Source organism: Pipra filicauda, unplaced genomic scaffold (assembly GCF_003945595.2).
Source record: "Pipra filicauda isolate LSUMZ 115617 unplaced genomic scaffold, ASM394559v2 scaffold71_size5581439_pilon, whole genome shotgun sequence".
Lineage (NCBI taxonomy): Eukaryota > Metazoa > Chordata > Aves > Passeriformes > Pipridae > Pipra > Pipra filicauda.
In genome coordinates, this window is record NW_024104887.1 from 1,086,141 (window position 1) to 1,113,570 (window position 27,430).

Consider the following 27,430-nt stretch of genomic DNA (forward strand, 5'->3'; position numbering starts at 1 on the left):
TTAGCCATCTTCTATTGCACAGTGAGCCAAGATTTGATCCTATGGAGCACAGTCGTGGTCTTCAGAAGTGGCCAGGATACATTAGCTTTGGCATGGCAGGGACAAACATGATGTCCAAGGCTCCGCAGAATACAGTGCAAGACAAGTCAAATACAGCAGGCCTCACTCCCACTCTACTGACCTGAGCACGACTCTATGCCATTTTAATGTGCCAAAAGGAGCTCCCTTCAGATCAGTGAGGAGCTGCCAATGATAACTTCTCTGCTGGCTTTTCTCCTGGTTCCTCCTTTTACAGCCCCCCCCTGCTGCAGGGGAAGACAGAGGAAGCCAGCCAAAGCACTCTTAAATTTCCTGGACATCATGTTGCGCTGCTTGCTACTTACGGATGCATATAGGGGCAGAAGGGCTCCACTTTTTGTCAACATGGCAAATCCTTCGGCTTGGTCCCTGTAGCTCAAAGCCAGGGTCACAGCTGTAAAAAACTTCACTGCCAAACAGGAACTCCTCTCCCTGAACAGATCCATTTTCTATCACGTCTGGCGGTCCACATGATACTCCTGTAATGTAAGCAATACTTTCCAATCAAACATAACATACATGGCCTGTCTTGTTCACAGCTTCTCCACAGGTTTTACTCTGAGAAATAGGGAAAGAGCACAGCAGTTGTCTGGTCATTGCCAGATATTTGATACTGAGTAGCAGAATAGAATCGTGCTTGGTGTTTCCAGTTCTTGCTAAACAGAAAATCTATTGTGGCTGTGCTGGCAGGAAGCCTCAAGGAACTGTTGCCACTTTCAGCCAACAGCTGAAGTCCATATAAACATTTATGTAGAAACTCCTATTTTGGCACTGCAGCCAGTGACATCTCACAGAAGTGAAGTACCTTTGAGAATTAATAGAGTTACACTTGAGGATGCTAAGTACCTGTGACTGCTGGCAACTAATGTGTTCAGAGGCCCTCAGTGACCCCAAAAATCATGACCTCAAGCATCAAAGCTATTTGAACCTGGAAGCTGTCTGCAGAGCAGACAGCAGGAGCAAGGCAGAAAGGTGATTTCCTTCACACCACTACCTGCACATACCAGTAATTCTGCAACTCTTCCAGGTTGTTAACAGTGGTACTTACCAAAAATTTTTAGGTAAATGCAGACAGTATGAGTTATAAAGCAAAACGTGCATTAGTGTTTTCTGTTGTGTAATATCGCCCTTGACCAACGTTAAGTGATAAGACTGAGGTGGAACGTACTTCTGCACACCGGCACTGTGCCACTCCAAAGCTTGTCTTCCTGGCAAGTCCGTTCTGCATCACCCTGTGAAAGAAAAGAAAACGCTCAAAGAACAACTTTACTTAGTTACCTCTTTTCTCCCATCAACTTTAGTATCCAGCAAGGTGAGGAGGTTTTCTCTTCACATGCAACCCATGTAAAGAGAAAGTTAAATGCTACAGCTCAAGTCTACTTGGGTAGAACTTCCTGCAAAGTGATTCTAAATCAAACTTTTGTAGGACCAGTTAGTTTTCTTGTCCTTCTTCCTGAAGTATCATCTTTATTTGTCAGTTTTACCATTCTTGTTCCCAGGCATGTGGCATGATGACAAATTTTCTCCTTCCAGTACTCACAGGAAATCTAACTAGCAATTTTTTCAACAACAGTACAAGCTCGTGTTTTATAAATGTGATGTGATGATTTGAACACATCCCAAGCGCTCATTTGTTAAATTTGCCTATAAATGACATTATTTCTGTTGTTGTATGACTACTGTTGTATGATATCACACCCAATGGATTTTGCTTCACAAAGGAAAAAACAGAACTTCTCTTAAACAGCAGGGAGACAAATTGACACTAGATGGCGAAACTGGAATAGAAAACTTGGAAAAACTTGCTACTGTATGAAAGCACAGGCTTATTACCTCCAAAAATTACTTGAAACAGCAACTCTACCTTTCTGTCCAAATACCAACACCTCCATCCCTAGTGATATTGTATATTTGGCAAGATAATGAAAAATAAATGCATTGTTAGCTAAGCATTCTCCAAATTCTTCTTATTCTTATACCAAGTGACTGAGTGAATTAACTTCTCAGTGAATTCACATGCGTGAAGTTCTCAGTTTATTACTGGTGTTATGATAGTACAAAGGAAGCAATATCTTGCATTCTGCTTGGTGCTCACAAAACCAGTGTTAAGATCCAGACTCTGTCCTAAGAACACCTCACCACCTCATGACTGCCATCACCTGGGGATGGTGGAGGTCATGCTCAGCATTTCCAAATTCACTGCAGCTTTTGAAAACACACCTGAGGCAGCTCTGAACTCGCTAGCCTGAGTCCTGATATCAGGAAAGCAGCGCTCCTCCAGAGCTCAGGTAGGGATAAAAGCCATAATAAAAACACTGGAAAGAATTTTGATTCATTCTCCATCAGGGAATAAAGCTGCCATTAAACAAACTGTACTCTCTTTGATATATCACTTTAATACTATCTAGCAATGTCATAGAACTGAGGGCAGTGGAGTTTATCAGGAGCTTTAAGTCTGAAAGGCACAATGCAGCAGACATAATGCTTATGACATTATGAAATGGAAGGAAGAATGCAATCTCACTCTGTCCCGAGAACCAGGTAAATGGAGCAATACATGAGAAATTAACTCTTCCATCACTTATGGTCACAAGCATGTGTAATGCTGTATTTGCAGAGGGCTTCCGTTAAAAAAAAAAAGCCCAACACTGAAAGATATCTGCTGGACATGTATCCCTGAACAGGATTCTTATATTTGCTCCAATTATACTCTTAAGTCATTCAAAGACCATTCCAGTCATACCAGGAGCATTCCACTGGCAATAACAAAACCAGCAGATATCCAGCTTCTGTGCCAGTTAAGGGAATACATCATTGAGGACCAGACAGTCCACAGCCATCATACGGGAACTGAAAATGACAACTACAGGTTTAAAGTGCTGGAGATTTGAGCTTACTTACCTGTAATTCATAGCCAGAGTCACATTTATAAAGAGACACATCTTTGTAATTGTATTTAGTGCCAACCACGAATCCATGTTCTGGAGACTCTGGGGTTCCACAGGACACAGGAATGCAGATATCATCAGAAAATGGTGGCACCCACATACCAGTCTCCTGAAAAATGAATGTAATGAGAATTGTAAAGGCCCCACTTTATATGCTTAAGTCATATATAAATGAAAATGAAAAATTATAGTAGAAGCATCCAATTGCCTTGGGTTACAGATGTGGTTAATGTAATACTATCTATGAAATTCTTAATAAAACTCAGTACTTTAAGTAACGCTTTTAAGATGTCAACATAGACTGGATCTTAACCTTGGCAGGAATGCTTAGCTTAAGACTTAAAACAGAAGGAACAAAAAGTAAAATGAGAAAAAGCAGCTTGGACAAGCAAGTTCATTTGTACAAGGTCACCTAATTGCTCAGGGAACACATTAGGAGAAAGAAAACTACATCTGCCTAATTTCAAGTTTTCTATTTCTCTCCTGGCTGAACGTCTAACACCATGACTAAGTGCTTCAGCTGCCTTCCCTGACTTGATAAGGGAAGTCTGATACCTAAATAAATACTTGTCAAAGATACCTACTCCTACTTCCAGAGATGTTTGAAACAAACAGATCTTCCCCAAAATAAGGGGAAAACCTTTCCTTGTGAAGTGCTTATTCTGCAAAAACACGCATGCTTAGCTTTTCTCATTTAAGCATACTTACTGACTTTAAAAGTCTATTTACAAGCTTAAGACAAAGTTGTCCGCAACTAATCTAACAAGAGATTAACAGTGGAACTGATGAGGATGTTTGTTCTTTAGCATACAGAGGATTCAAGTTTCTACAGGTGTGCAGTGGATTAAAATGTGTGTTGCCTGGCAGTCTGAAGAAAAAGTGCTCTGTATACAATCCTCAAAATGCATTAGAAATCTTGGACGTAATTTTTTAAAATCGCAGACATGATTTAATGCCTGAAATGTGATAACATAAATGCTTTACAAGAGGACAGCATTAGCTTTTGATAGAAGAAGGAATCATTAATTTCTAGTTTTGAGGGTCTATACATAGAAAACTAATAATTGTTCTTACTGGGCAACAAGTAAGCATATTATATTTTGCAGGATACGCTTTGAATTTTTTTGTTGTGTCCAATTAAAGGCCAAAAGGTTACAACGGTATAAGAAGGACTCCTAATTCAATAAAGCCATCAAAATAAAACAGTGCTAAAAAAATATACCTTGCATGTAGATGTGCTTGCTCCCACCAGAACATAGCCTTCTACACATGACAAAGTGATGCTTGTGTTCACAGTGAAGTTGTTCCCAAGTACCATTACATTAGTGATATTTCCTGGGAGGGGACACTTCCTGGGCCAACAGGAAATACTTTGAGGAGACCACTGTCCATCTTCCTGGCAAATGCATACATCCACCTCTGTCACCATTGTGTAGCCTTCCAGGCACCTGCAACACAGCATGAAGACTTGACCACAGAGACGCAGCTAGGAATGAGCTAACCCATAAATCAGAAAGTCAGGACAGTAATTTTTCAGTATTAGTTGTTAATAAGCATACCTTGAGATTTCTCTATTATTTCAAGGTAAGCCTGTAAGGACCATGTCTGTACTGGGTTCATTCAGTTGCAAGAGCTGGAGACTTTACACTTCATCTCCAGTTCCTTCATGCTGCTGCAGCATCACAACGGGAAGTGAGCCCGTGGCTTTAGTGCTTGAAGGGTACTGAATGCCTTAGTACAGCTCCTACACTGCCCCTCCTTTTGCATGGGGGGTCTTTGGTGAGCTAAACAGTATGTGGGAACACCATGTAATTCTAAAGATGATCTCACTTTCTTCCAAGAACAAACCAAGCCTCAGGCTGACGACAGGCCATTTCTTTAGATATTTAAGGCTGATTTGTTCTATTCCACATGGTGTTTTACCAAGAGCTATCACAAGTGGGTTCACTTGCAGAATAGCAGTGACAAGTAACCCATTCACCTTGTCAAAGCTTCATAGAAATAACTGATACTGTTAAATTCATCCACTTGCCATCTCCTAGTTCTGTCCCATTCCATTATTTGCTTTTTCTGTCAGAAAACCATCTTTCTTCTGATAAGGCATTCCTCCTGTTGGAGGAAAGAGCTCTGCAGCATACACACTTCAGGACATTAACCAAAAACCCCTCATTCTTGTATCTGACAAAGGACTGCTGACAGCAGTATCTGACTTGCTGACAGCACAGTGTTGCAGCACAGAAAATGGGACAAGAGAGAGATGAGCCCATATGTATTACAACAGGCACCTGAAACAGATCGAAAGCATGAATACAGTGCCAAAAGGGGAGAAAAATTGCATACCCTGCTGGCTGTTGCTGTTACCTGCTAACAAAACCTGTATGTTGAGATCAGTGTTTCAGAGGAGAAGAAGAGGAAAGCAAATGGGAAATTAAAGTCAGTGGAGAAGTGCAGCTCAACAGGCTGAAATACCTTTCTGGAGTTTTCACAAGTCATCCAAATAATATTTCATAGAGTGCATGGGAACATGAGATTTGTCAATCTGAGCATGTGAAAACTTGCACTAACTGAGGATACATTAACCTTTCATCTTCATTCCTTCAGCGACTTTTTATGAAAACAGAATAGCAGCATCATCCTTACCTGTACTGGACCTTACTCCCATAGGTGTAAGTGTTCCCAAGAATCTCTGCATTTGGGACAGGTGGTGGTGGGCCACAACTTAACAGCTCACAGCTTGGGTATGGCTTCTTCCATACACCAGTCTCCACACAAGTCAGTTCCGGACTCCCCTTCATGATAAAACCTGTCAAGCAGGTATAGATGATGGTGTTCTCATCTTCAGAGCTGCTCCCATTGATAAATGTGTTGGGGATGATGGGTGGAGAGCCGCAGGAAATCTGCCCACAGCGAGGAAACCCAGAACTCCACTTGCCAGGTGCCTCACAGGTGACTTCTGAAGGCCCCAGCAGTTTGAAGCCCTCCAGGCATTGAAACTGAGCACTTATCCCACAGCTGAAATCTGTACCAAGAACGACCCCATTCTGAATCTGTGGTGTAGGACACAGGCAGGGTAGGCAAGATGGAAGGCTTCCACTCCAGGAACCATTGGACAGACATTGCCGTAAAGGATTGCCATGCAGCTCATAACTGGGGAAGCACACATACTGGACAAATTGCCCATAGGTAAAGCCTGAGCCATTCAGAAAGCCATGGGAGATGTCTTCAGGGGGTCCACAAATAACTGGTTCACAATGTGGAGCTTCTGAATTCCAAGTACCATCACTCTGGCAGGTAAGCGTAGACACTCCTTGCAGGCTATATCCTTCATTGCAGCGATAGTGCACTTCTTTCTTAAAGCTAAAATCTGAGCCAATAGTTCTTCCATTGGGAAGAGGCAGCAGCATGGGGCAGGTTACAGCTCTGCAAACTGGAGTGATTCCACTCCAGCTTCCATTTGCAAGGCAGACTCTACTCCTGTCCCCATCTAACAGGAAACCTTCGTTGCAGCTATACTCTGTGTGTTTCTGGAATGTGTACTCCTCTCCAGTCACCTGACCATTTTCCAAAACTGGCGGTGGGCTGCAGGAAACAGGAATGCAGATCGGTTCATTGCCATCCCATTTCTGGTTCTCTTGGCATCTCCTCTCTGTGGGGCCATTTAACTGGTAACCAGGATCACACTCATAGTAGACAACACTACCATATGTGTAGTTTCCCCCGCTTATCTTCCCGTTCATAAGCTGGGCAGGTGAATTGCACGTTATTGCTTTGCAGTATGGAGCAGTGTTACTCCACTGCCGACTTGGCAAACACAGTCGCGTGTCAGAGCCAATGAGTGTGAATCCTGGCCTACAGCCATATTGCACGGCACTGCCGAGAGTGTTCTCAGTGACATGTAAAAAACCATTCTCTGGGGGTGACAACAAGGTGCACTCTATTGAAACACAGGCGGGGGCAGTACCGTTCCAAGCCCCATCTTCTTGGCAAGCTAGAACAGGGTTTCCTAGCAGCTCGTAGCCAGAGTAACATGTGTATAAAATGACAGTTCCAAATAAGAAAGTGGTGAGCTGCATTGCACTTTCCTCCTTCAAGGAACTTTGGAAGTCTTTAAAATTGTCAGCCAACAACGTAAGAGAAAGGGAGGGACTCTCTGTAACACCCTCCTGGTCAGAACGTCTTTCCCCATGTTTCAGCTGCACGTACTCCCCAAAGTCAATGTGAGGAGGTAGGCCACAGTCTGTTGGAAGGCAGGCTGGCGTGGAGCTAGACCAGCCCGATTCTTCACAAGTCTGCATGGCAAGGCCAGACAGCTGGAAGCCTGGTACACAGCTGTAAATGACCATGGCCCCGTAGCTATAATCTGCACCCTCCACAAAACCATTCTCAATGGGCTGAGGGGGTTGGCAATTTATGGCTTTGCAAGAGGGAACCTCTGTACTCCACTCTCCTGTTTCTAGGCACCTCAGCGTTTCCTCCCCTTGGAGCTGGAAACCTCTGTCACAGAAATACCTAACCGTCTGCCCATAATGGAAGTTTGTGAATGAATATTTGCCATTGAGGATCTTCTTAGGCCTTGGGCATTGAATAGGTTTGCAAACTGGCCTTCCTCCAAGCCACTGTCCATCTTCTCCACAGAGGACAGTTGTGTTCCCTAGCAATTCAAAGCCTGGTTTACATGTATAGAGGGCTGTGCTTAGGAAGGTGAGGCCCTGCACATCAACTATGCCGTTCTGAATTTCTTCCGGCTGGGGGCACTCCACAGGAATACATTCTGGCAAAGGCAAGCTCCATGAGCCATCAGCCTGGCATCTGATGGTGGACTCACCCTTCAGTAAAAACCCATCCACACAGATGTATTTCACAGTGCTACCAAAATGAAGGGATGAAGTCAAGGGGTCACCAAAGGGGATATAGGGAGGTGCAGAACACTGTACAACCTTGCAGAAGGGAAAGGAATCATTCCACTGCTGGGAGGGCAAGCATTTTAGTACAGAGGAGCCATGCAAAACATAACCTTCCTTGCAGGAGAACTGTACAACACCGACTTGGTAGGTCACTTCCCTCAAGACCAGCTGATTTTCTGCCAAGGGTGGTTCTGGACATTTTGTTGGCACACACTTGGGGCTTCGCTTTTTGCTCCATTTCCCAGACTTCTGACATGTCCAGGAAACATCTCCAATCAGCTCATAGCCTTCATCACAGAAAAACTCTACTTTGGAGCCCATATCAAAAGTTTCTCCCTTGGAGTAGCCATGCTGGATGGGTGGTGGTTTTCCACAGCTGAGGGGAGCACAGTAAGGAGGTGACTCACTGTACCACTGCCGATTTGCTTGGCAGATAAACACTGAGCTCCCAACCATCTGGTAACCAGACTCACACTGATAATTTGCCTGATTCTCAAAGAAGTGTCCAGTTGTTTCCTGCAAAACAGACAAGACAGGGACACGTCTGAAACGAAGATATAAGATTAGGGCAACAGGAGACTGATTTAATTTCTTGTGTTCTCCTGGTCTAGCTTCTAGCTGAATCCTTGGCAGCCGTAAAGGATGTCTGAAAAGGAATGAAGGCAAATAACTGACAAAGAATGTCTCACCTCAAATGATGCACTCTGCTGTCAGGAAATCTGAGAGCACTACCAGAAGAAAACAGAAAATTCAAGGCTTAAAAAGCAAAAGCTAGAAAATAATTCCCCTGCTTTCTCCCTTCCTGACCCATGAAGCCAAAAAATGTGTGGACAGGAAGATGGAAAAGAAATGGGTCAGGAGAAGCTGCCATGAAATGGCCTTTTGTTGCCATGATTCTTTAGCTTACAGCTGTACCTAAGGTTGGAGCCCTCAAATGTACAGCTACAAGGAGACGTTTATAAATGCCATACATGCAGGTGCAGGGCCTTGAGCAGGCAGCTGAGGAGCACCTCAAAGATGCAGGCTGAGCTCTGACTGAGGTATTAAAAAATGTCTCTAACTGTAAAAAATATATGAAGGAGTGATCCTACATAAGGAAGAGAAAACAGAATGATATGCATTAATTAGAGGACATATCTCTGTGGGAGTCTGAACAGAAATTTTTGCTATTACTACTGGGAACCCACATAGGAATTGGGATGCCAATTGCTCCCCTTCCAACTTTTAGCAAATCTGGTAGTTAGATTTAAGGAAGGATGAGGGATGTTCAGTAGAAAAATGATTCAAAAATTCAAAGTTCAATCTTTATAACAGTGTTTTTGATCTTCCTTACCACAGTATTATCCTTGTACATCAAAGCAAAACACAGGTTAAGCAGTTGTTACTGGTTTGGGCTGCCACAAGGAGATTTTTAACTTCAGGCATTGTTGCAATGTAATTTGATAAGGAAAGGGAAATTCTGACTTCAGTAAAGAAGTATTCTCACACTGAAAGATGAGAAATCCCAAGGTGATTTATCTATTGCAAATCTGACTTTTTTTCATAGCAGTTAAAAGAGCAAGGCTTGCGAACTGGCAACAGTTCAAGTGCCTCTAGAAGGTACTGGAAAGCTACCCCTGAACCAAATAAATGAAGAATAAGACATTAAGGAAATCAATTGAATGTCACAGGGCATCTTGAGTCTCCTAACTGAAATCCCACTTTATTACAGGAAATCTCACGGAAGTCTCCATGCTTTTCAGATATGATTCTGCTGCAAATCCACCCACTTTCCCCTGTTTTTATTCCATTCATTCATGTGCTTCCTCAATTTTATAATGAGAGCAAAACAGAAAAAAGAAAACCTCAACAGCAGCAGTTGTGAAAGTGTATTCAGTGTATTCAGTTTGCCATGGTACCAGGCAGATGAAAAAACTCATTCTGTACCTTAATAAAGCCATTCTCAAGCTGCGGTGGTTCTCCACAGGACACTGGGTGGCATGTGGGCAAAGTGCCACTCCAGTTGCCAGTGGCCTCACAGGTCCGCTTCTTCTCTCCCTTGATGTAGAACCCCTTGTTGCAGCTGTAAGCCACCACTGCTCCAAAACTGTAGTTGGACCCACTGGCATAACCATTGGTAATGTGGGGAGGCTCTCCGCAACGAACAGGGATGCACTGGATGCTCAAAGGAGAAGGATTCCACTGGCCCCCTCGAAGGCATTCGATCTTCGCCGAAGTGTTCAGAACAAAGCCTTCCATGCACTTGAAGCTCACGATGGAGCCAGCTGCAAACTTGGCTTTACTAATGGATTCTAGGATGCTATATGAGACGGTGGATGGCTTTTCACAGAAATCAGCTATGCAGTGGGGCATGTCCCTGCCCTCTGGAGGCACCCACTTCCCTTCTGCATTGCAGAGCAGCTGAGAGTTGTCAGCCAGGCTGTAACCATCCAAGCAGAAGTAATAAGCTATGTCACCAAAGAGGCGGTGGCCACTCTCTGGTGATGCATTTTCCACATGGGGTGGTTCATCACAGGATACTGCCAAGCACTGCTGGTGGCTCACACTCCACTTGCCGCTGGCTAAGCACTCTATGGTTGCAGGGCCAACTAATGTGTAACTGTGGATAGGAAGTCAAAAAGACAAACATTGTCAAACACTACTTATGGTTTCCTGAAGCCCCTGCAGTATGAGTTTGTTTGCTAGCACCCCAGAAGAACAGGATCCTTTAAAAAAGCTATGATCAACTTCAAAAGGAAAATCTTAAAACCCACATATCTATGAGTGAGATATCACAACGATGGATATCCTGGCACACCTTGTATATATTGCTTCTCTCTCATCTGTCCATATGATTACCATTTCTGAACTTCCATTTGGGTTGGAACTACCATAAAAACCCTAGCATTGTGCTGAAACAGTCCATACAGTCCTCAAAGAAATAATCCTACCAAGAAATTACTCCTGTTTAGCAAAACTGAATGGAGAAGAAAGAGATCAAAAGCCCATAAAGGCCTTTTGGGTTCCTGTACCAGCCCTATCAATCTATTATCACACTTGTCAGCAAAGAGAAGCCCTTCAGTGAGTTATCCAGAGATACTCTTTCCAATAATACACAAGGGAATTGCATAATAGCTTCTTCCTAAAAATTCACTGTAAAAATTGTAATAAAAGTTAATTAAAAAATTAATGCTGAGTAGAAAAAAACCTCATCTTTTACAATGAAATTCTATTACATGAATATTGTTAGTGTAGTAGTTCTCTAATCTGTCTCTGGGATGCAGGGACAGGCCTTATTCCATGCTCCTCATCAGAGCACTTAAAACTGTTGCTTAAACGTGCACCAGGCAATAGTGTAGTACCTTTGACAGCTATTTCCTTTAGTTTTGAGATCTCTGTGGTGTGCTTTCACAGAAAGCAAAGAAACAATAACTACTGCAATGCTTCCAGTGACTTTCCAACTGCAGGCTGGAAACCAGTTGTTCAGATTTTGGTGGCAACACCTGTAAAAGCAGTTTGTCTTGTTTGCAGGATTTGTTTTCCACACCTCATGACTGGACTCCAGAAAAAGAGCCTACTATATGCCAATGTTTAATATGATCCACTGTCACAGACAGACAGCTGTGATAGTCTTTAAACACTGCTATCCTATCCCATTTAAAATGCTTCCACAGGAGAGAGAAGCAGCTTTTAAAACCATAATACGGGCTAGAAAACAGGATATTTTGCTTCAATTATCACCGAATATTCTGAGTTGGAAGGGACCCACAAGGATCATCGAGTCTAACTCTTAAGTGAATGGTCCATACAGGGATTGAACCCACAACCTTGGCGTTATTAACCATGCTCTAACCAACTGAGCTAATCTCAGGTATATGTTTCAAATAATACTGCAAAGCAAATTTATAAGAAAAATGCTGGCTTATCAATATAACCTTTAACACCAAAAAGGAGTAGAAAATAATCCAGTCACTTCAGGCTTAAAAAGTTCTGCATACGTGATCTGCCTTTGAGGCAGAGCAGTTTCAGGAAATTCAGTGGAACTGCTCACAAGCCGTAAAGATAACCACGTACAAAGGTTCTTGCAAGATCAGAGTCCAGCAATACATTCATCCTCAATATCATAAAAATTGAGCCTCATCATTGATGATATGGTCTGAAAAGGTCACTACACCGAGTAGATAGAAATAAATGAAAAACAGTGCACCTCAATAAACAAGGAGCCATAATTTTAAGGAAGCAGAATTTTAGAACACCACAACAAATAGTTGTTAAACTGCACCACTGCACCAAACAGTGGTCTTACAGCCTAATGAGACGTAAGGGACTTGTTATGATCAGGGCCTTGGGTTTACCAAAGAAGTACTAGTTCTGTAGTAACTCCAAGGAAAAGAGCTTCCTAGTGAATTGATCTATCATTCCCCATGACCACTCTCCATTTTCCTCTTCCAGAGTGTATTCAGCTACCCTGAAACAACTTTAAAAAAATCATACCAACTTGACAGCCCTCAAAAAAAATCTCCATCACATTTAACTTCCAGAAAGTTAAGACAGAAGTAGTAAAAATGAATTAGTGTGCAGTTATACAGGATTTGTGAAACAGTGCACCAGTTTTACTTGTCCTGACTCTTAGTAGTGCTAATCTACATACCCTTCCTTACACGTATAAGAGACCGTGTTTCCGAAAGTAAAGTTATCTCCGTTGATGACCGCATCTTTGATGGCAGGAGGGGATCCACAAGACACAATGTTGCAAGCTGGTGGCGTGCTGTTCCAGTTCCCTGAAGATGCACAGACAAGTACAGAAGGTCCCTGAAGGCTGAGACACAAAGATCATTATTAAGGCTGCCATTTCATTCCAAGTGAGGAACAGAGAGCAAGAGAGGTGTTTTGCTTCCTGGCCCCAGTGAAACCAAGGGGTGTCTCTCACTGACTTCAGCAGAGGCCAGAATCTCACCCTCTGTTTATGAAAAAGCACTCTGACGCTTTAAAAAAAAAGCTTGTCTCCAGATTACTTTGAAGAGAAAGCTGGCAGATTTCGTGTGGGCCATCAATGCTCTGTGCAGACATACATAAGTCTTGCTGTAGCTTTCCCCATCTTTGAACACAAAAGAAATAAATATTTGTTTTATCCGAAAAATTTACTTGTATGCCATCAGCACCACGCCAGGCTTTAAACTTACAACTAGGCCTCCATCTGAGACCCTGTTCACTCAAGGACTTATATGACTATCTTCACCCAGAAGACCAAAAGAAATTCTCCAGCTCAGATTTGTTCAAAAAAACCCAAACCTTCAGGAGGTAAAGGATTTTGCTTGAGTGAATGGCCACAACATTTGAAGTTGACAGTCTTTTTTTGTTTCCTTAGCTGAAGAAATAGCAATGCATTGGTTCAAGAGGTGTGATGCAGATGTCTGAACAGAGGTGTGCAACACCACTCTGAGATGTCCTGGGTGAAACCCTTGGCCTCCAACTGCTATGTCAGCTGGCTATGGGTTCCTCATAGGTCCCACATCATACCAGGGAGCCCTTCACAGGAGTGTCTGATTCCCTACAGCTTGGTCTCAAATGGTATTAGACCCCCATGTTTAGTTGACTGAAATCACAGAATCACAGAATATGCTGAGTTAGAAGGGCTCCCTTCTAACATGACTTAACCAACTCTTAACCCTGCACAGGACCACCCCAAGAGTCACACCACGTACCTGACGTATCATCCAAACAATTCTTGAACTCTGTCAGGCTTGGCGCTGTGACCACTTCCCTGGGGAGCCTCTTCCAGGGCTCAACCACCCTCTGGGTGAAGAACCCTTTTCCAATATCCAACCTAAACCTCCCCTGACACAACTTCAGGCCATTCCCTCGGGTTCTGTCACTGACCACCACTGAGAAGAGATCAGTGCCTGTGCCCCTTCTTCCCCTCATGAGGAAGCTGTAAACTGTGATGAGGTCTCCTTTCAGTCTCCTCTCCTCCAGGATGAACAGTTAATGGAAAAGAGCAACACTGACCTGTGTGACCCTTACAGGTTTGGCATAGGCCCTTGTCAGGGAAGTGGGCTCTGCCTACCTGTGGCAATATGTTTAAGACTGAAAACACCTAAGAGGTGCATGAAGGAAGAGACATACAGAAATAACGCATAAGACAGACACTCTCTGGGAGGCCTTCCTCTGGAATGGTGACCACAGTACAGAAGACCTCTCTCATCAAGCTGTGCTAGACAGGTAAAGGAAAAGAGTCAAAACTGATGTGGTATTTTCTTCCTATATGTCCAAAGTCCACGGCAAAAAACCTGTTTTGTATTGTTAAAAACACTGCCTGGTTTAGAGGGATACAGATAAGCTCACAATGTGAATCTATGACAACACTACACTCAACTGCAGCTGAGGTATCCATTTGTTTTAACATGATTAAAACATTCGCTGAAAGAACACACCTCACCTACCTGCCTGCATCAGGACAAGGAAATGTTTGCAGCAGGAAAGCACAGAAAAAATCAAACCTAAACAGGTTTGTGTGAGACCACTTTTGTCAGGGTGTATCTGCTAGAGGTACAAGAAGATATCGGGGAGGCAGAAACCCATACTTAAGAGTCACATCCTTGGATATAGCATTACTGTGATAATTTTTAATTGCAGCATATTAAAAAAGTGTTTCCAATATAACTGCTTACAAATGTAAAACAGAATAAAAGGCTAGAATAAATTACTACCACTAAGAGTTCAAGGAGTGAATTAGTAGCTTCCAGAAGGTTCCTTCATAAAAGGTATTGTAAAAGAATATCAAAAATAATATTGGATGTGCACTACAGCTGTAGGGGTATGATGATCTTTAAAGACAAATGAGAACTTTCAAGAATTATGAAAACTATTTTTCTGAATATTCAAAATATTTTTCTGAGCTTGATGATAAAATGCAAGTATCACATATATATGCATATAGCAATTCCTGAGTGACTTTTCTGAATTGCACCAATTCAGGATAAAATACAGAAAGTACCTTCAAGATATAAAGAAGTCTTTTTCAATTCTGTTTTAGTATTTTATCTTCCTGAGCAATTCCAGTTTTGTCTCTCTCAGACATAAGGTAGAGCTTCTTGCAAGCATGCTGCCTGAATATGGCTCAGAAATGTTCCTGCATTTACCTGTATCCATTGTCACAGGTGTATGACACAGAGGAAAGGTAGGCTGTGCCACTGAGAATGTATTTTCCATTGCTGATATCCTGGGGACTAGGGCACGTCACCATTTCACAGGAGGGGGGAGGATGATTCCAAACGCCACTAGCAAGGCACAGAATTTCCTTCTCGCCCACTAAGTTGTACCCATCATTGCATCTGAGTTAGGAAAAAAAAAAGTGCTATCAAACACAGAGCCTTTTATGCACAACGTTATCAGTCATTCCTTTTCTCTCTTCATCCACACCTGCATAAACCACCTTGCTCCGCAGGACATAGAAAAGTAGTACTAGAGTAAACATTTAGCTCTGCTAATGAACAGGCACAGCTATGACCAAATGTCTTTCTATTACTTTAATCCCATCTTGCTTCTCCTTCATTTTGATCCTTCTCTCAATTCAGCCATACTCGTATTTGCTGCCACATTCTCAATCAGTTATTAACACAGCACTTCAAACATAGTGAATTCCTACCTGTACACCACTTTACTGTGGTATGTAAAATTTGAGCCGAAAATGGCACTGTTCTCTGGAATAACTGGAGCACCACAGGATATAGCTTTAAAAAGATGGGAATACAAAAGAGGTTGATACAATACAAATACAAAAGAACAGAAAATCAGGATCTGCTTTGTCTTCCCTAAGTAGGTTTAAAGAGGGGTAAAGCCCTTAGGCAACACTGAGTTCTTGATTAAGCTATAAACGACCTTTAGGACTCTTTATCTGACTTCACCTTACTGAGAGATTGAACTAATTGGAAGCAGCTAGTTATAACTGCTTTACAAATTATATGCTTGACTCTCAAGAGGACTCCATATCCACCCCTCTCTGTTGACAAAGTAACCAATTGGGTTTGTTTGTTTTTTTTTTTTTGACATAGTCTCTGTCACCTCTTCATTTTACCCTATTGCTTTACCTCATTTATTCTGGTTTTCTAAAAAAAACAATTTCTGCAATTACACCATGAATATGTACATGCACCATCCTGTCCTTTCTGAATGCTTTTTATCCACTGAAAAACAGGTAAAGATCTTTAAGTCATTAAGTTCCCTCAAGTTCCTTGAAAATGGGAGGCTGGGTGGAGAAAAAATATACTTTTAACGCTGGCATTAAAATGAGTCTATAATTTTGTCACAATGGTGAATCTGCATAAGAGAGTACCACTACAAATATGACAACTGTGCTTACACCTCTTAAGACAACAGAGACTTCAACACTGAGACCCCGATCCACTAAGACAGGGTTTCTCATAAGCTGCCATGGTCTCTAAAGGCAATACACAACTACTTTCCCTCTTCCATCTTTCTAAAGAGTCACATTACAATATGCATTCTCCCCAGGAACTACACCTTCACAATATGGTATTGGGTGGCTCCACTCTCCGGACTCCAGGCATGTAAGTTTTGTCACCCCTGTCAGCTGAAATCCTTCTTTGCAGGAAAACGTTACTTCACTGCCAACACTGTGAGTGTCCCCGTATAAATGGCCATGCTCTGGATTTCCTGGATTATGGCACTTTATTGGTTCTGAGGAAGAGAGAAACTATGATTAATATAACTGTCAGGTTTTATAAACAAATTGCAGGAGATATTCTTGGGAATTTTCTAAAAGTAGGAAGGCAAAGCACATGGAAAACACTCATAAGTAGTTTACAGCCTTACCAGCTTTTCTCTGTTCTATCTGTAAGTGACAAACACTGAAGACTCATGCAAGTAAGCTGATCTTGACATGGAAGAGCCCTCTGTAACTCAGTTTGCATTCACTGTTAGAAGCAAACACATCTCACAGCAATTTTTCCCTCTGCGAGGGAAAGCCCATTTCAGCATGTCCATTTCTAAACAAGAAATCAGCTCAGCTACCTTTTACTTCAACCCATGCCACTGTCTTGTTGTCTTCATCCAAATTATCTTGTTTAATATTTTCACAAGCAGCTCTAGACCTACTCAGATGCCTGTATTAAAACATTTCTTCACTGCACAGGTCTGCTCTTGAGAAGTGACACATTGTGGCCTTCCCAGGTCTTGTGCTCCATGTGCAAGAACATTTAGCAGGTGTGTATGTTTTGGAGCAGAATCCCAGTGACATCTCTGTCTGTATGGAGAGATGAGTTCTCAAAAAAACAAAAGGAGACACTTCATCACAGCCTCATCCAGTACAAAGTGACCTGGACATGAGAGCATGTCCTAAACATCAATTACCGGCAACTGTCTTCCATAGCGGGAGGCAGGATACTGGCCTATACAGAACCTTGGAAAGGTTAGCCTGACATTTTTCTTTCCCATACCTGCACACTTTTTACCATCTCCTGTGTAAGGAGGGATGCAAGTGCAAATATAGGATCCATTTGTGTTGAGACAAGATGCATGCTCGTCGCAGTCTGATCCAACAGCGCATTCATCAACATCTAAAAAAAACCCCCAAAACAAACCCACAACAAAAAAGATGTGTGTTATTTGTAATAAGTATTTGCTTTAAATTTGTCTCACTATCAAAAGGAATTAATTTAGTATAATTAAAAATCATTCATACTGCAATCACATTTTTTATCCACTGGTAAAAAGATTTAATATTTAAATAAATATTTATAACTTACTATAGTTACATTATAACTTTAATTATAACTTACTATACAATATCATCAAACATGAGAAAATCAAAGATAAAACTTATTAATTTTCAGTAAGCTCTTCCACAAAAAGTATCTAGTTTCCAAACTGCAAAAGAACAGGTATTGTAACTATTGTTACTAGTAGTCTGGACAGACACTATGAGGGAGGATTTCTGCATTAAACACTTGCTTGGGAAATCCTGTATATATCAACATTCTGAACAAAAAATATTAGAGTTCCATCTTTGCTGAAGAGCATTTCATTAGACTAGGCATAAGAAGTGCCTGCAGTTGCCAGAAAAGTTAAAATGAGTTCAAAATATATTAGTTATTATAAATAATTATTTACATGATAGTAGTGCCTAAAAATGACAATTGATGATTAATGATCCATGTGGTTTGATATGGCACAGAAAAAAACCCCAAATCAAAACAAAACCAACAACCAAAAAAAACCTCTCTCCAGAATACCTCATATCAGCTTTTGATCTTAACTGTAAAGAAACGTCCTTAGTATGTAAACTATGTAAACATTGGGTCAACATTGCAAAGAGTCAGTTTCAGAGTATCTAACTGAAAAGTGCTGGCAACAGGGATTACTGTTTATATATATGAGACTGTTAGAACAATTCTTCATCTACGTGACCTGCTAGAGGACACCTGTTGATATAAGTATACCATGCAGACATACAGCCCGGGTTCTTTGCCAATTTGCAGCAAAACCAGGCAACTTGGTTAAAAAAGCGGCACAATTGCTGAATTGGTGTGTTTATTCTTTACTGCTGAATGAGTCTGACCAGCATGAAAAGAGCACAACAATGTTCTGAAAAGAAAAGGAGTTTCTTTCTGACACGCAGGATGACAACTGCACATTAATTATCAATTGCCAATTACACAAGCACCAGGAGAATGCAAAGTGCTACCACAGCAGAACTGGAATGACTGCTTCTTCTGTAATGTCTTCTAAGGCAATGAAGTAGAAATACACTGTGAATCAGACCCATAACAGAGCAAAAGGAATGCTCCAGGGCATAGGTGTACTAGGCTTCATTAGCACCTGCCTAAAGTGTGAATCAGAAGGGTAAAAGAGTGGATCAGGGTGCCAAAACCACTCTTGTTTTCACTTTCTCATTATGCTTTATGAGAGACAAGGCAAGCTGGAAGGTGGGGCATAGGCCTTTTCCTTCTGAACATGGTGCCTCCTACTGCATAGAGGTTGAACTATTCTGACAGCCTTGTGGCACCTGATCTGAACTTGCTCTTCTTTAGGCCCTCGGATAAAGTGAAAAGGAGAAAAGCAGAGAGGAACAACAGTCTGGATGATCTGTTTGCAAGTTCTGAAGGAGTGCCAGTGGACAGGATGCTATGAAACCACATGGAAGCTACTCCAAAGTGAATTTTGACAGAATAAACCCTGTTGACATTTTTCTTTCTCTTGTCAAGACTGAAAAAATTAGGTGCTACACAGAATTAAGCCAAATCAAACACACATTTGATTTTTTACTGGGGCTTTTCACACAGACTTTTACTGTGCAACTCCCATCTCAGGCGTGACTAAGACAGCAGCAATTCAAGCACAACTAGCTAGTGGATTCCAGCACGGATGTGCTGGAGACATGGCCCTGCAAGACCAGAGACACCTAATCCCCTGTACACAGTACCATGCCAGTCTGCCTCACCTTTCAGCTTGTGCCACTGCACCTGGTACATCAGACCCAGCTCACCAGCAGGTAAGTTACAGAGTGGCAACTATGTGACCTGTGTCCATGAGGGCACTCCCAGCCCTCTCAATGCTGCAGCTGCTTCCTGACAGGCGTGTGTGACTGACCGATAAACCCCCACAATGGAAAGAAGGCTCAGAGGACTTCAGCAAAGGTGATCTGCCCATGAAGCCCAGGGACTAAGGGGACAGGAAGGTGGCCTTTCTTTTAGGTAAACAGCTATCATCAGTTGAGTGCATCAACTGGTGGTGTAAGTGCTTCTCCTTGAGTTCATCAAAAGAGTGTGACTGTCTTCCTGAGTTAGCCAGATATGCATTGCAGGGGCAACTGAATATGTGGCTCAGGTCGACATGAAATGTAAATGCCAGACAACTAGCAATGAGCTTGAATTGACTTTAACCCACACATTCATTCCCAGTTACTGGTGATGTGCAATGTCATGATAGTGCATATATTATAGAGCTTGATAGTGGGAAACACATTGGAATTGTGACTGAACTGTGTATTGCAATTACTGTATTATGTCAAGCGTAACTTGCATTTATTTCCATTATGTTATACAGTACATTTAGTATCACTCTCTTTAATCACAAATCCTATCATCAACTATCCTAGTATCAACTATCTTCGAGTAAATTTGATACTAAATACTACAACTTCCATATGTGAAACATCTAAAAGAACCTGTTCAAAGAGCACAGCACACTGACAACCTGCTGAAGCATGGTGAAATGCACAGGTCATAAGCACAGAATGCAAGGACTGCAAGATCTGGAAGGAGAGAGGCTGGGAGTGCAATGCTGGCTTACTAAGTATATATTTCATACATGTAGGGTATGTGGCATACAAGAGGATGGACAAAGGTGTCAGAATACAGTTTTGGTTTCACATAATGCTGAGCATGGCATTTCAGAAAAGTTAGTATTTTGGAGTATGATTCTGTGACTCTGGTAAGTCTTCACAATTTCAGAATGAATTCCCACTCAAACCTAATGGCACAGGAGAAGTGTAAGATCATCACTGCATGCAGCCAAATGTATGGCACATCTCACCAAGGCAAGATGGCGAAATGCTGTTCCAGCTTCCATTATCCAGGCACAACATCCTGGAGTCACCCAACAAATAGTAGCCACTGTTGCAGTGATAGGTAACAGTACTGCCAGCAAAAAAGTCCTCAGCTGAATAAAATCCATTTTCTAAAGTTGGAGGCACTCCACAGCTGATTCCTGCAAAACGAGCGAAAAGAGAGCACAGATATTAGCACAGCACACACAGATCAACTTCAGAATAATTCCACATGAGAGCCACTGCTGGATTTTTTTTCTCTGTAGCTATGGAATCCCATTGGCAAGAGGCCCCAGTCCTTTCCTGAGGTAGCTAATTGGTTCCAAGTCTCGTGGAGGGTCTTGTTTTGTGGGCACTTGTCAATAAGAGACTTAGCAGGACTCTTTAGCTCCTGCTAAGAGCGTTTTGATAGCTCTGGAGGAGACATTTGTGACTGAGGTCTGAGCAGATGCCGTTCAGATATAGGACAGTTCTAATAGTCATTGATGGTTGGTGAGTTTTAAGGGAAAATGAAAAGTAAGTTAGCCTTCATGGAGATTGCTGTTATTTCCCTTCATTGAAAAGCAAGCTTAGTGTTACTGCGTTCAAAAGTTGCAAAAGTAGCTAACAGTAGGTGAGAGGTTACAGTGCTGGCCTGAGACCAGGTAATCCATGAACGATGGAGAGACTGGAACTGACCTCACATACAACCCTCGGCATCACTTTGATTGACTATAGTAAATAAGCCCTTCTGATCTCAGTTGTGCCAGCAGAAGACACTCCCGTACCTGCCTGCCAGAGGCTGCTACTTGTTCTACCAGAGCTGCTGCTTTGTATCCCAGTTGAGATGATATGAATTTATTCCAACAGCTACACTACTCATCTTTGTAACTAAATGGATTATAGTAACTCGTTGTTCCCTAGCTGTGTGCAAAGACACTGTGAATAATTTAAAGCCCGTGGTAATGGAAGCCAAGTGCTTGCTGCAGAGGAATAGAGCTGAAAAGCCTGTAATGAAGATGGGCTGTCAGGAATCTGTGGTTTTGGGAGCCTTTGGTAGCAGGAAGAGGAAAAGGATCCTGGTGGGTGAAGACAGTGATTACACTGAGCCTGATTTAGTCAGTACTTTTTCAGTACCACACAGTCCACTATAAAGCCTGTAGTTGCTTGTGAAGGAAATAGGTATCTTCAACCAACTTTCATTCATCAGGTACTTGTGGAACAGGCTGAAAGGAAAGGCCAGTGGGTGAGTCTGGCCTTCATTCACTCAGCATGTTTGTGGCATGTCAACCCCCTGAGCTCAACTGTCTGCCCCAATATAGAGAAAACAGAAACACTAACAGGATTCTGGTGGCTTGTCCTTGACCACACACCAAGAAAGTGCAAAGCTGTCTCTGCCAGTGAACTTTCCTTCTGCCCAGCAGGACTTGTTTTTGGGTAAATCCTCACAGGCACACTATTCTTTATGCAGAACATGAGAAAGAGCATGGACTTGTGCTATAAACAACTGAATAAAGAAGAAGACATTAAAATCACATCAAATTTAGATCAAACTAATTTAAAGGCATTTTTAACAGATTCGATGATTTTCTCCAAACTGTGTATAAATTCTGGGATCATGCAATACCTGCTTCTAGAAGTAATTTATTATTCTGCTGAAATGAAAAATGTAATCAGGTCCAACACATGCAACTGCAGTCACAAGTGCAGTCACAGCAGAGGAGAACCAAGGGAAAGGAGAAGACAGGAGCAGGAATCATAGAATCAAAAGAAACTTGGCAAACTGAATGCACACAGCCCAGTTCCTTAGAAGAAATACTGTAAGTCTTGGAGTACTTCTAAGTCTGCTGCCTTTAAAGAAATGAGTTCATAACATACTAAAGTCAAGGCTTCTACTTCAAATCAGATATTCTCAGTGAGATTTAAAAATTCCATAGAAATTCTAGCACTTCCTGTGCATCTTCCACATCCTGATGCCACTGGGGAGGAAAGCTGTGAGTACCAGATTGCTGATGCAAATGCACTCATTTCTGTCCTGACCATTAGAAATTGACTGAAAAACATGTATGAATCTGATTGTGATATAGTTTCTGCTCAGTAAAACATGAGTTTAGTTTTAAGCATATATGTATATGATGTAACATGGATGATTCAAGTGCATGATAGCTGCAGAAATAAACAGGCCATGAATAATGACAGGGTCCAAATAAAAGTTAGGGTTACTTAATCCTGTCAACCCACTGAGACAACTCACTTTCACAGCGGGGAAAAGGCCGTGTCCACTGTCCCAGGTTAAGGCAGTATTGAACAGAGTTTCCCACTATTTGGAAGCCTGGATCACAGGAAAGGCTCACTTTTGACCCTGGCTTTAAATCAGCAGAAGAGGCCCGCAGATGTGGTATGGATCCTTGCAAAGATGGACAGTCTGTGGACAAAATATATGCATACAGTGAGAGATACAGATATGTGCTGAATGAATAAATTTGTTATCTGATTGTTTGATCCTGTATAAGTTTATCAAGGAAAGAGCTCTGGGAAGTATTAGGCATGCTACATTCTGCTTGGGTCCAAAGGGTTTTGGGTATCATCAACATTCAACATCAGAAAAGGAATCTGCAGGAAAAGAAGGGAGGAGGCAGTAGGTATTTTAATATAATCCAATTATTTTTAGAATAAAAGGCATGAAAAACTTTTTTCCTGACCCAACACCATCTTCACTCTTTCCTCATCTCAATTCAGGAAGCAATAAATCTCCATCAGAGATTTCAATGAACTTTTGTTACAAAACCCTGGAATTTGAGGAATGAAAAACTGCATGTTCTAACTGTCAAATTATCAAAGTAATTTATTGAAGGCTAGGGCAAAAGCTTCAAGCTAGCATAGTGGATGTCTTTTATAGAAGAGTCTTATAATATTGTTCGGAAAAAGAAAGGGTTCTAGGAAGTAAAGTTCTAACCAGCACAAAATATACTCTTGTAATCTATCTTCACTCTTCCAACAACTCCTGGCAGGAAATCTGGCCAGGCTAGTACATTTCCTTTTTGCAGTTCTTCTGGACAGGATGTAGCCAGAGATTTTACCTATGGATTTAAAACAGTTGATTAGGTGATGTTTAAGGACAGCATAGCAAAGAAAAGTAAAAAAATATTCCTTTCATGTGTGCATGCAACACTAGAACAAATCATGAGTAATGTTCATCCTTTCTAGCACAAGAGGTTCCTGGCTGAAGTACTTATTATTCGTACTTATAAGCCATCCAGCTGTGGCCATACTGAGTCACTACCTTAAGCACTACTTGACATACAAGCAAGGAATGCAACTCAGTTCTTGAGACACAATTGCATCTGTTAGCATAAAAGAAAAACACATCTACGTCACAGAAACAGACAGATATGAGAATGCAACCTGAAGAGAACACTTATCTATTTGAAGGAAAATGTCAAATAGGAGCCAAAAGGAACTTAATGGGAAGATATGCATTCTGAAGACTCTGCTAGCACTGCACCATGTTTAAGGAACAGAAACACAAAAAGGAACAGCTTGATAAAGTAATTTGTTGTTTCCAAATTTTGTGAATTGAATGCATTAGGCTCTCTAAAATACTGCAGGCAAGGCCTGCTCACACCTAACAGCAGCACTGGCACTGACTTCAATCAAAGCATGACAGGGCCATAACTAACCGTGTACTAAACAGGAACTATATAGGCAAACTAAGGCTAGGAGAAGAAAAAGAACATCCTGTTAAGTCAGCAGCAGATTAATATCTTGAGAGATGTGGTCATATGCTTTGATGGAAAAGTTTTCCATTTAAAACAGAACTCCTTCAATGGCACCACAAAGGGTTTCTTTTGCATTCTTATTACAAGAAACTGAAATGTTAATGGGAATTCTTCAGCTGTTTCATTACTATATTTTGATGAAAACAAAAAAAAACTAGTAAGGTAAAAATATTTCTACTTCACAGTGACTCTGATAATCTATTAAACATAGTAACATCATTATATTTCTATTTGGCCACCAACAGAAGAAACTTGGGGACTACAATCCCAGGTGGCACAGGACTTTTAAATTATTCAGAAACTAGTTTAAGCTACGTGCAATAGTAAAAACATGCAGAGAGACTCCTAATGTTGGGATGTCACAGAAATATTCCATAGCAGTCCCTCGAAAAGAACTCAGGTGTCCAAACTCCAACATTTATAAAATAGAAGGCTGTTTAGTTTCATTGTATGCTCAGGGAGATTTTTGCTACATAGAAGTATTTTAAAACTGCAAATGAAAGACCAGGGCTTGGAATTCACTCTGCATTGCCTTTATTCAGTGTAACTTCAGGAACAGAAAGGAAAAATAGCCCCATAAGGTTACTGGGACTAAGGTGTATGTATTACTGGCACAGTGCTTCCCATTATGTTTCTTCCTAACAGGGCAGACACAGTCATACCTCAGCTAAGGAACTGCTGAAAAAACCCCATACATGCCCTGAGAAAGAAAAATGTACACTGAAGGGATAATTAAGAATTTCCTCTTCTTTTAAAATATCAAAGAGAGAAGTGGTCTATGGAGAAGAGATGGTTATTCAGTTAAGGGAACACATTACTAATTAGGCTACTGAGAATACTTCCTTCGCTTTGGCTCTTTTCCCCTGGAAGGTCATTCCAGTAACTTTCTGGCAGGGAGAAAGGAACGTTTCCCTCAGTAGTGTGAAAAAATGAATTAAGAAGAGCAAAGATGAGCAGTCCAGTGGACTGTGTATATCTCAGCACAGCCAGGCTAGACAATACATGCAGCATGGCTTCAGGGCATAGCCAGCTGGTTAGAAAGCACAGATGTGCCCAGTTCAGTTGGGAAACTGCCTTTCTCAGATGGGTGACTGGCTTCTGTCAAGTTTCCAGGGGATGAAATCAACTACCAAGAATAATGTGCTATACTGTCAATCCTTGTGAAAAAGGACGGTAAATCATGAACTTCAGAGTGATTTGTTCTCGTGTTGCCCCTACTCTGAACTCAGTGAGGTAGATCAGACTCTTCTATAGTTAGCATAGCTGGAGAAGAAACCAATGTGCTCTGTTTATTCTGAGGCCATTTCAAAGATCTCACTACAGCCATATGTGCTGATGGAAACCACTTAAGCCAAGGGCTGCAAACAAACTGCAAGGAATCCACATGGAAAAATTTACAGCATGGGAAAAGCAAGTCTGGGAATCAGCCCTTCCAAGGCATATGATGGAGGGCCAGAAAGGACCTTACAGTCCCCTATAGACAAACCATGTTCCTATTTCTGTCTATTCAACAACAAAACAACCAGACTGCTGGTTTACCCATAGAGAACTAATGTGCTAGTGGATGAGCAACTCATGACACAATGGTGGTGTTACTGGATGAGCAACAAAATTACACAATGAAAAATCTTAAAGACTGGATTCCGCCTCCGCTTCATTCATTAGGCAACATACTCTGTCACCCTGCTTTCCCTTATGACTGAAAATAGGAAGGTAAGACTTAGTGAACAGTTCCAGCTGGCCAGAATAAAACTGATGATAACAGATAATGATAGTGATTTACCATCCCAGTCTCTGAAATGAATGAGGTAAAAATTTTATAGGAAGTTTATTTGGCTCGGCTTCCTGTTTGGTGTCACATCTGTCTTTTTAGATGAGTAATATGGATAACATAAATGAAGGGCAGGATTTTCTTTCTCATCCTAACTGTATTGCATCTGAAGCAAATGGGAATTTAATCAAGTCTGTCATTAAAGACAGGTGACTACTGAGAAAGTCTCAGAAAATCATACTTAAAACTCTTCACCAGTGTGTCCTGTAAAATCACATGTATGCTTATCAGCTTCAAAACTGCTGGTGAACAAAAACTTGAAGACCCGACTTGGCAATGCAACAGTTGGTGACCCCAAAAGCAAAGCACGTAGAAGATGGTAGGGTAGTTCTGAACTTAGTAGAGAGTCAAAGTAGCAAAGAAAAAGAGAGAAAAAGAGAGGAGACATCTGGATGCTGGAAGCCGGGATTCTGCTTTACTTCTGTTTTCTGCTCATGTTGTTATTTCTTGTTTGGAGCATGGATAACAAAGAGCTATAAACCACCAAATAGTGGTAAAACCTTTAAAAAAACACCAGGAGAAGAGCAAAACCTTTTAAGTCAAAGATCCTTCTCCCAAGAAATGCCTCCAACTTTGAACGCTAGTCCTTGCTGTTCAAGTGTTACCAACAGTTTAACACCCCTGACCTTCAGGACTGAAATACTAATGACCAGGAAGTGGTGATGGAGCACACTGCCATCAGGTTTGCACGTAATATCAAACTGAGAGGCCCAGTTAGCTCAAGGACAGAGTTGCATCTGTAGGGACTTTGACAGGTTGGAGTAAAGGGCCAATCCAGACTTTAGGAAATTCAACAACAAAAAATGGGAAGGAAAAACCTCTGAACAATATAGGCTGGTGAAAGACAAGAGCAGGAGCAGCTCTGTGGAAAAGGACTTAGGGCCTCTGGCAGACAGTGAGCTGAGAACTGTCCAGCTGTGGACCAACAGCATGCTTGGCTGTGTGAACGTGGTTACAATCAGAGAACCAAGAAAGTGATTATTCCTTCTCAGTGCTTATTAGACCACATTTGGAGTACTACATTACATTTTGGGCTCTGCACTGCAAGAAAGCCATGGATGGGATGGAACATTTGCTCTGTGAGGGGAGGCTGGTTCAGCCTAGAGCAGAAACTGCTGTGGAGACACCTCACAGCAACCCCTCCCCATACACAGAGAAAGGTAATCAGGTCAGATAGAGTAGTCAGGCTCTTCACAGCAGTGCAGTGTGGGAAACAACCAGCACTCATAAATGCAAGCGGGAGGTGCCAACTAGATATAAAGAAACAAATCCCACTATGGGGAAAACTGAACACTGAAGCTTATCTCCCAGAAAAGTTGAGGGATCACTGTCCTTGCAGACATCTTTTGATCTATACTAATTTC

The 27,430-nt window shown here is 41.7% G+C and overlaps 1 protein-coding gene across 1 annotated transcript in view; it reads right to left on the reverse strand.

The window, feature by feature from the left end:
- SVEP1 (sushi, von Willebrand factor type A, EGF and pentraxin domain containing 1) overlaps positions 1-27,430 on the reverse strand; it is a 122,704-nt gene that overhangs the window by 18,521 nt on the left and 76,753 nt on the right. The window contains exons 29-42 of the mRNA XM_039389307.1: positions 23,413-23,536; positions 22,711-22,881; positions 20,465-20,638; positions 17,368-17,487; positions 16,433-16,609; positions 15,558-15,642; positions 15,052-15,243; positions 12,561-12,728; positions 9,857-10,529; positions 5,667-8,446; positions 4,249-4,474; positions 2,980-3,135; positions 1,247-1,310; positions 384-557 (exon numbers count right to left, since the gene is read on the reverse strand). Of these exons, the coding sequence (XP_039245241.1) occupies positions 384-557; positions 1,247-1,310; positions 2,980-3,135; positions 4,249-4,474; positions 5,667-8,446; positions 9,857-10,529; positions 12,561-12,728; positions 15,052-15,243; positions 15,558-15,642; positions 16,433-16,609; positions 17,368-17,487; positions 20,465-20,638; positions 22,711-22,881; positions 23,413-23,536 (5,284 nt within the window). The remainder of the gene's footprint in view (positions 1-383; positions 558-1,246; positions 1,311-2,979; positions 3,136-4,248; positions 4,475-5,666; positions 8,447-9,856; positions 10,530-12,560; positions 12,729-15,051; positions 15,244-15,557; positions 15,643-16,432; positions 16,610-17,367; positions 17,488-20,464; positions 20,639-22,710; positions 22,882-23,412; positions 23,537-27,430) is intronic.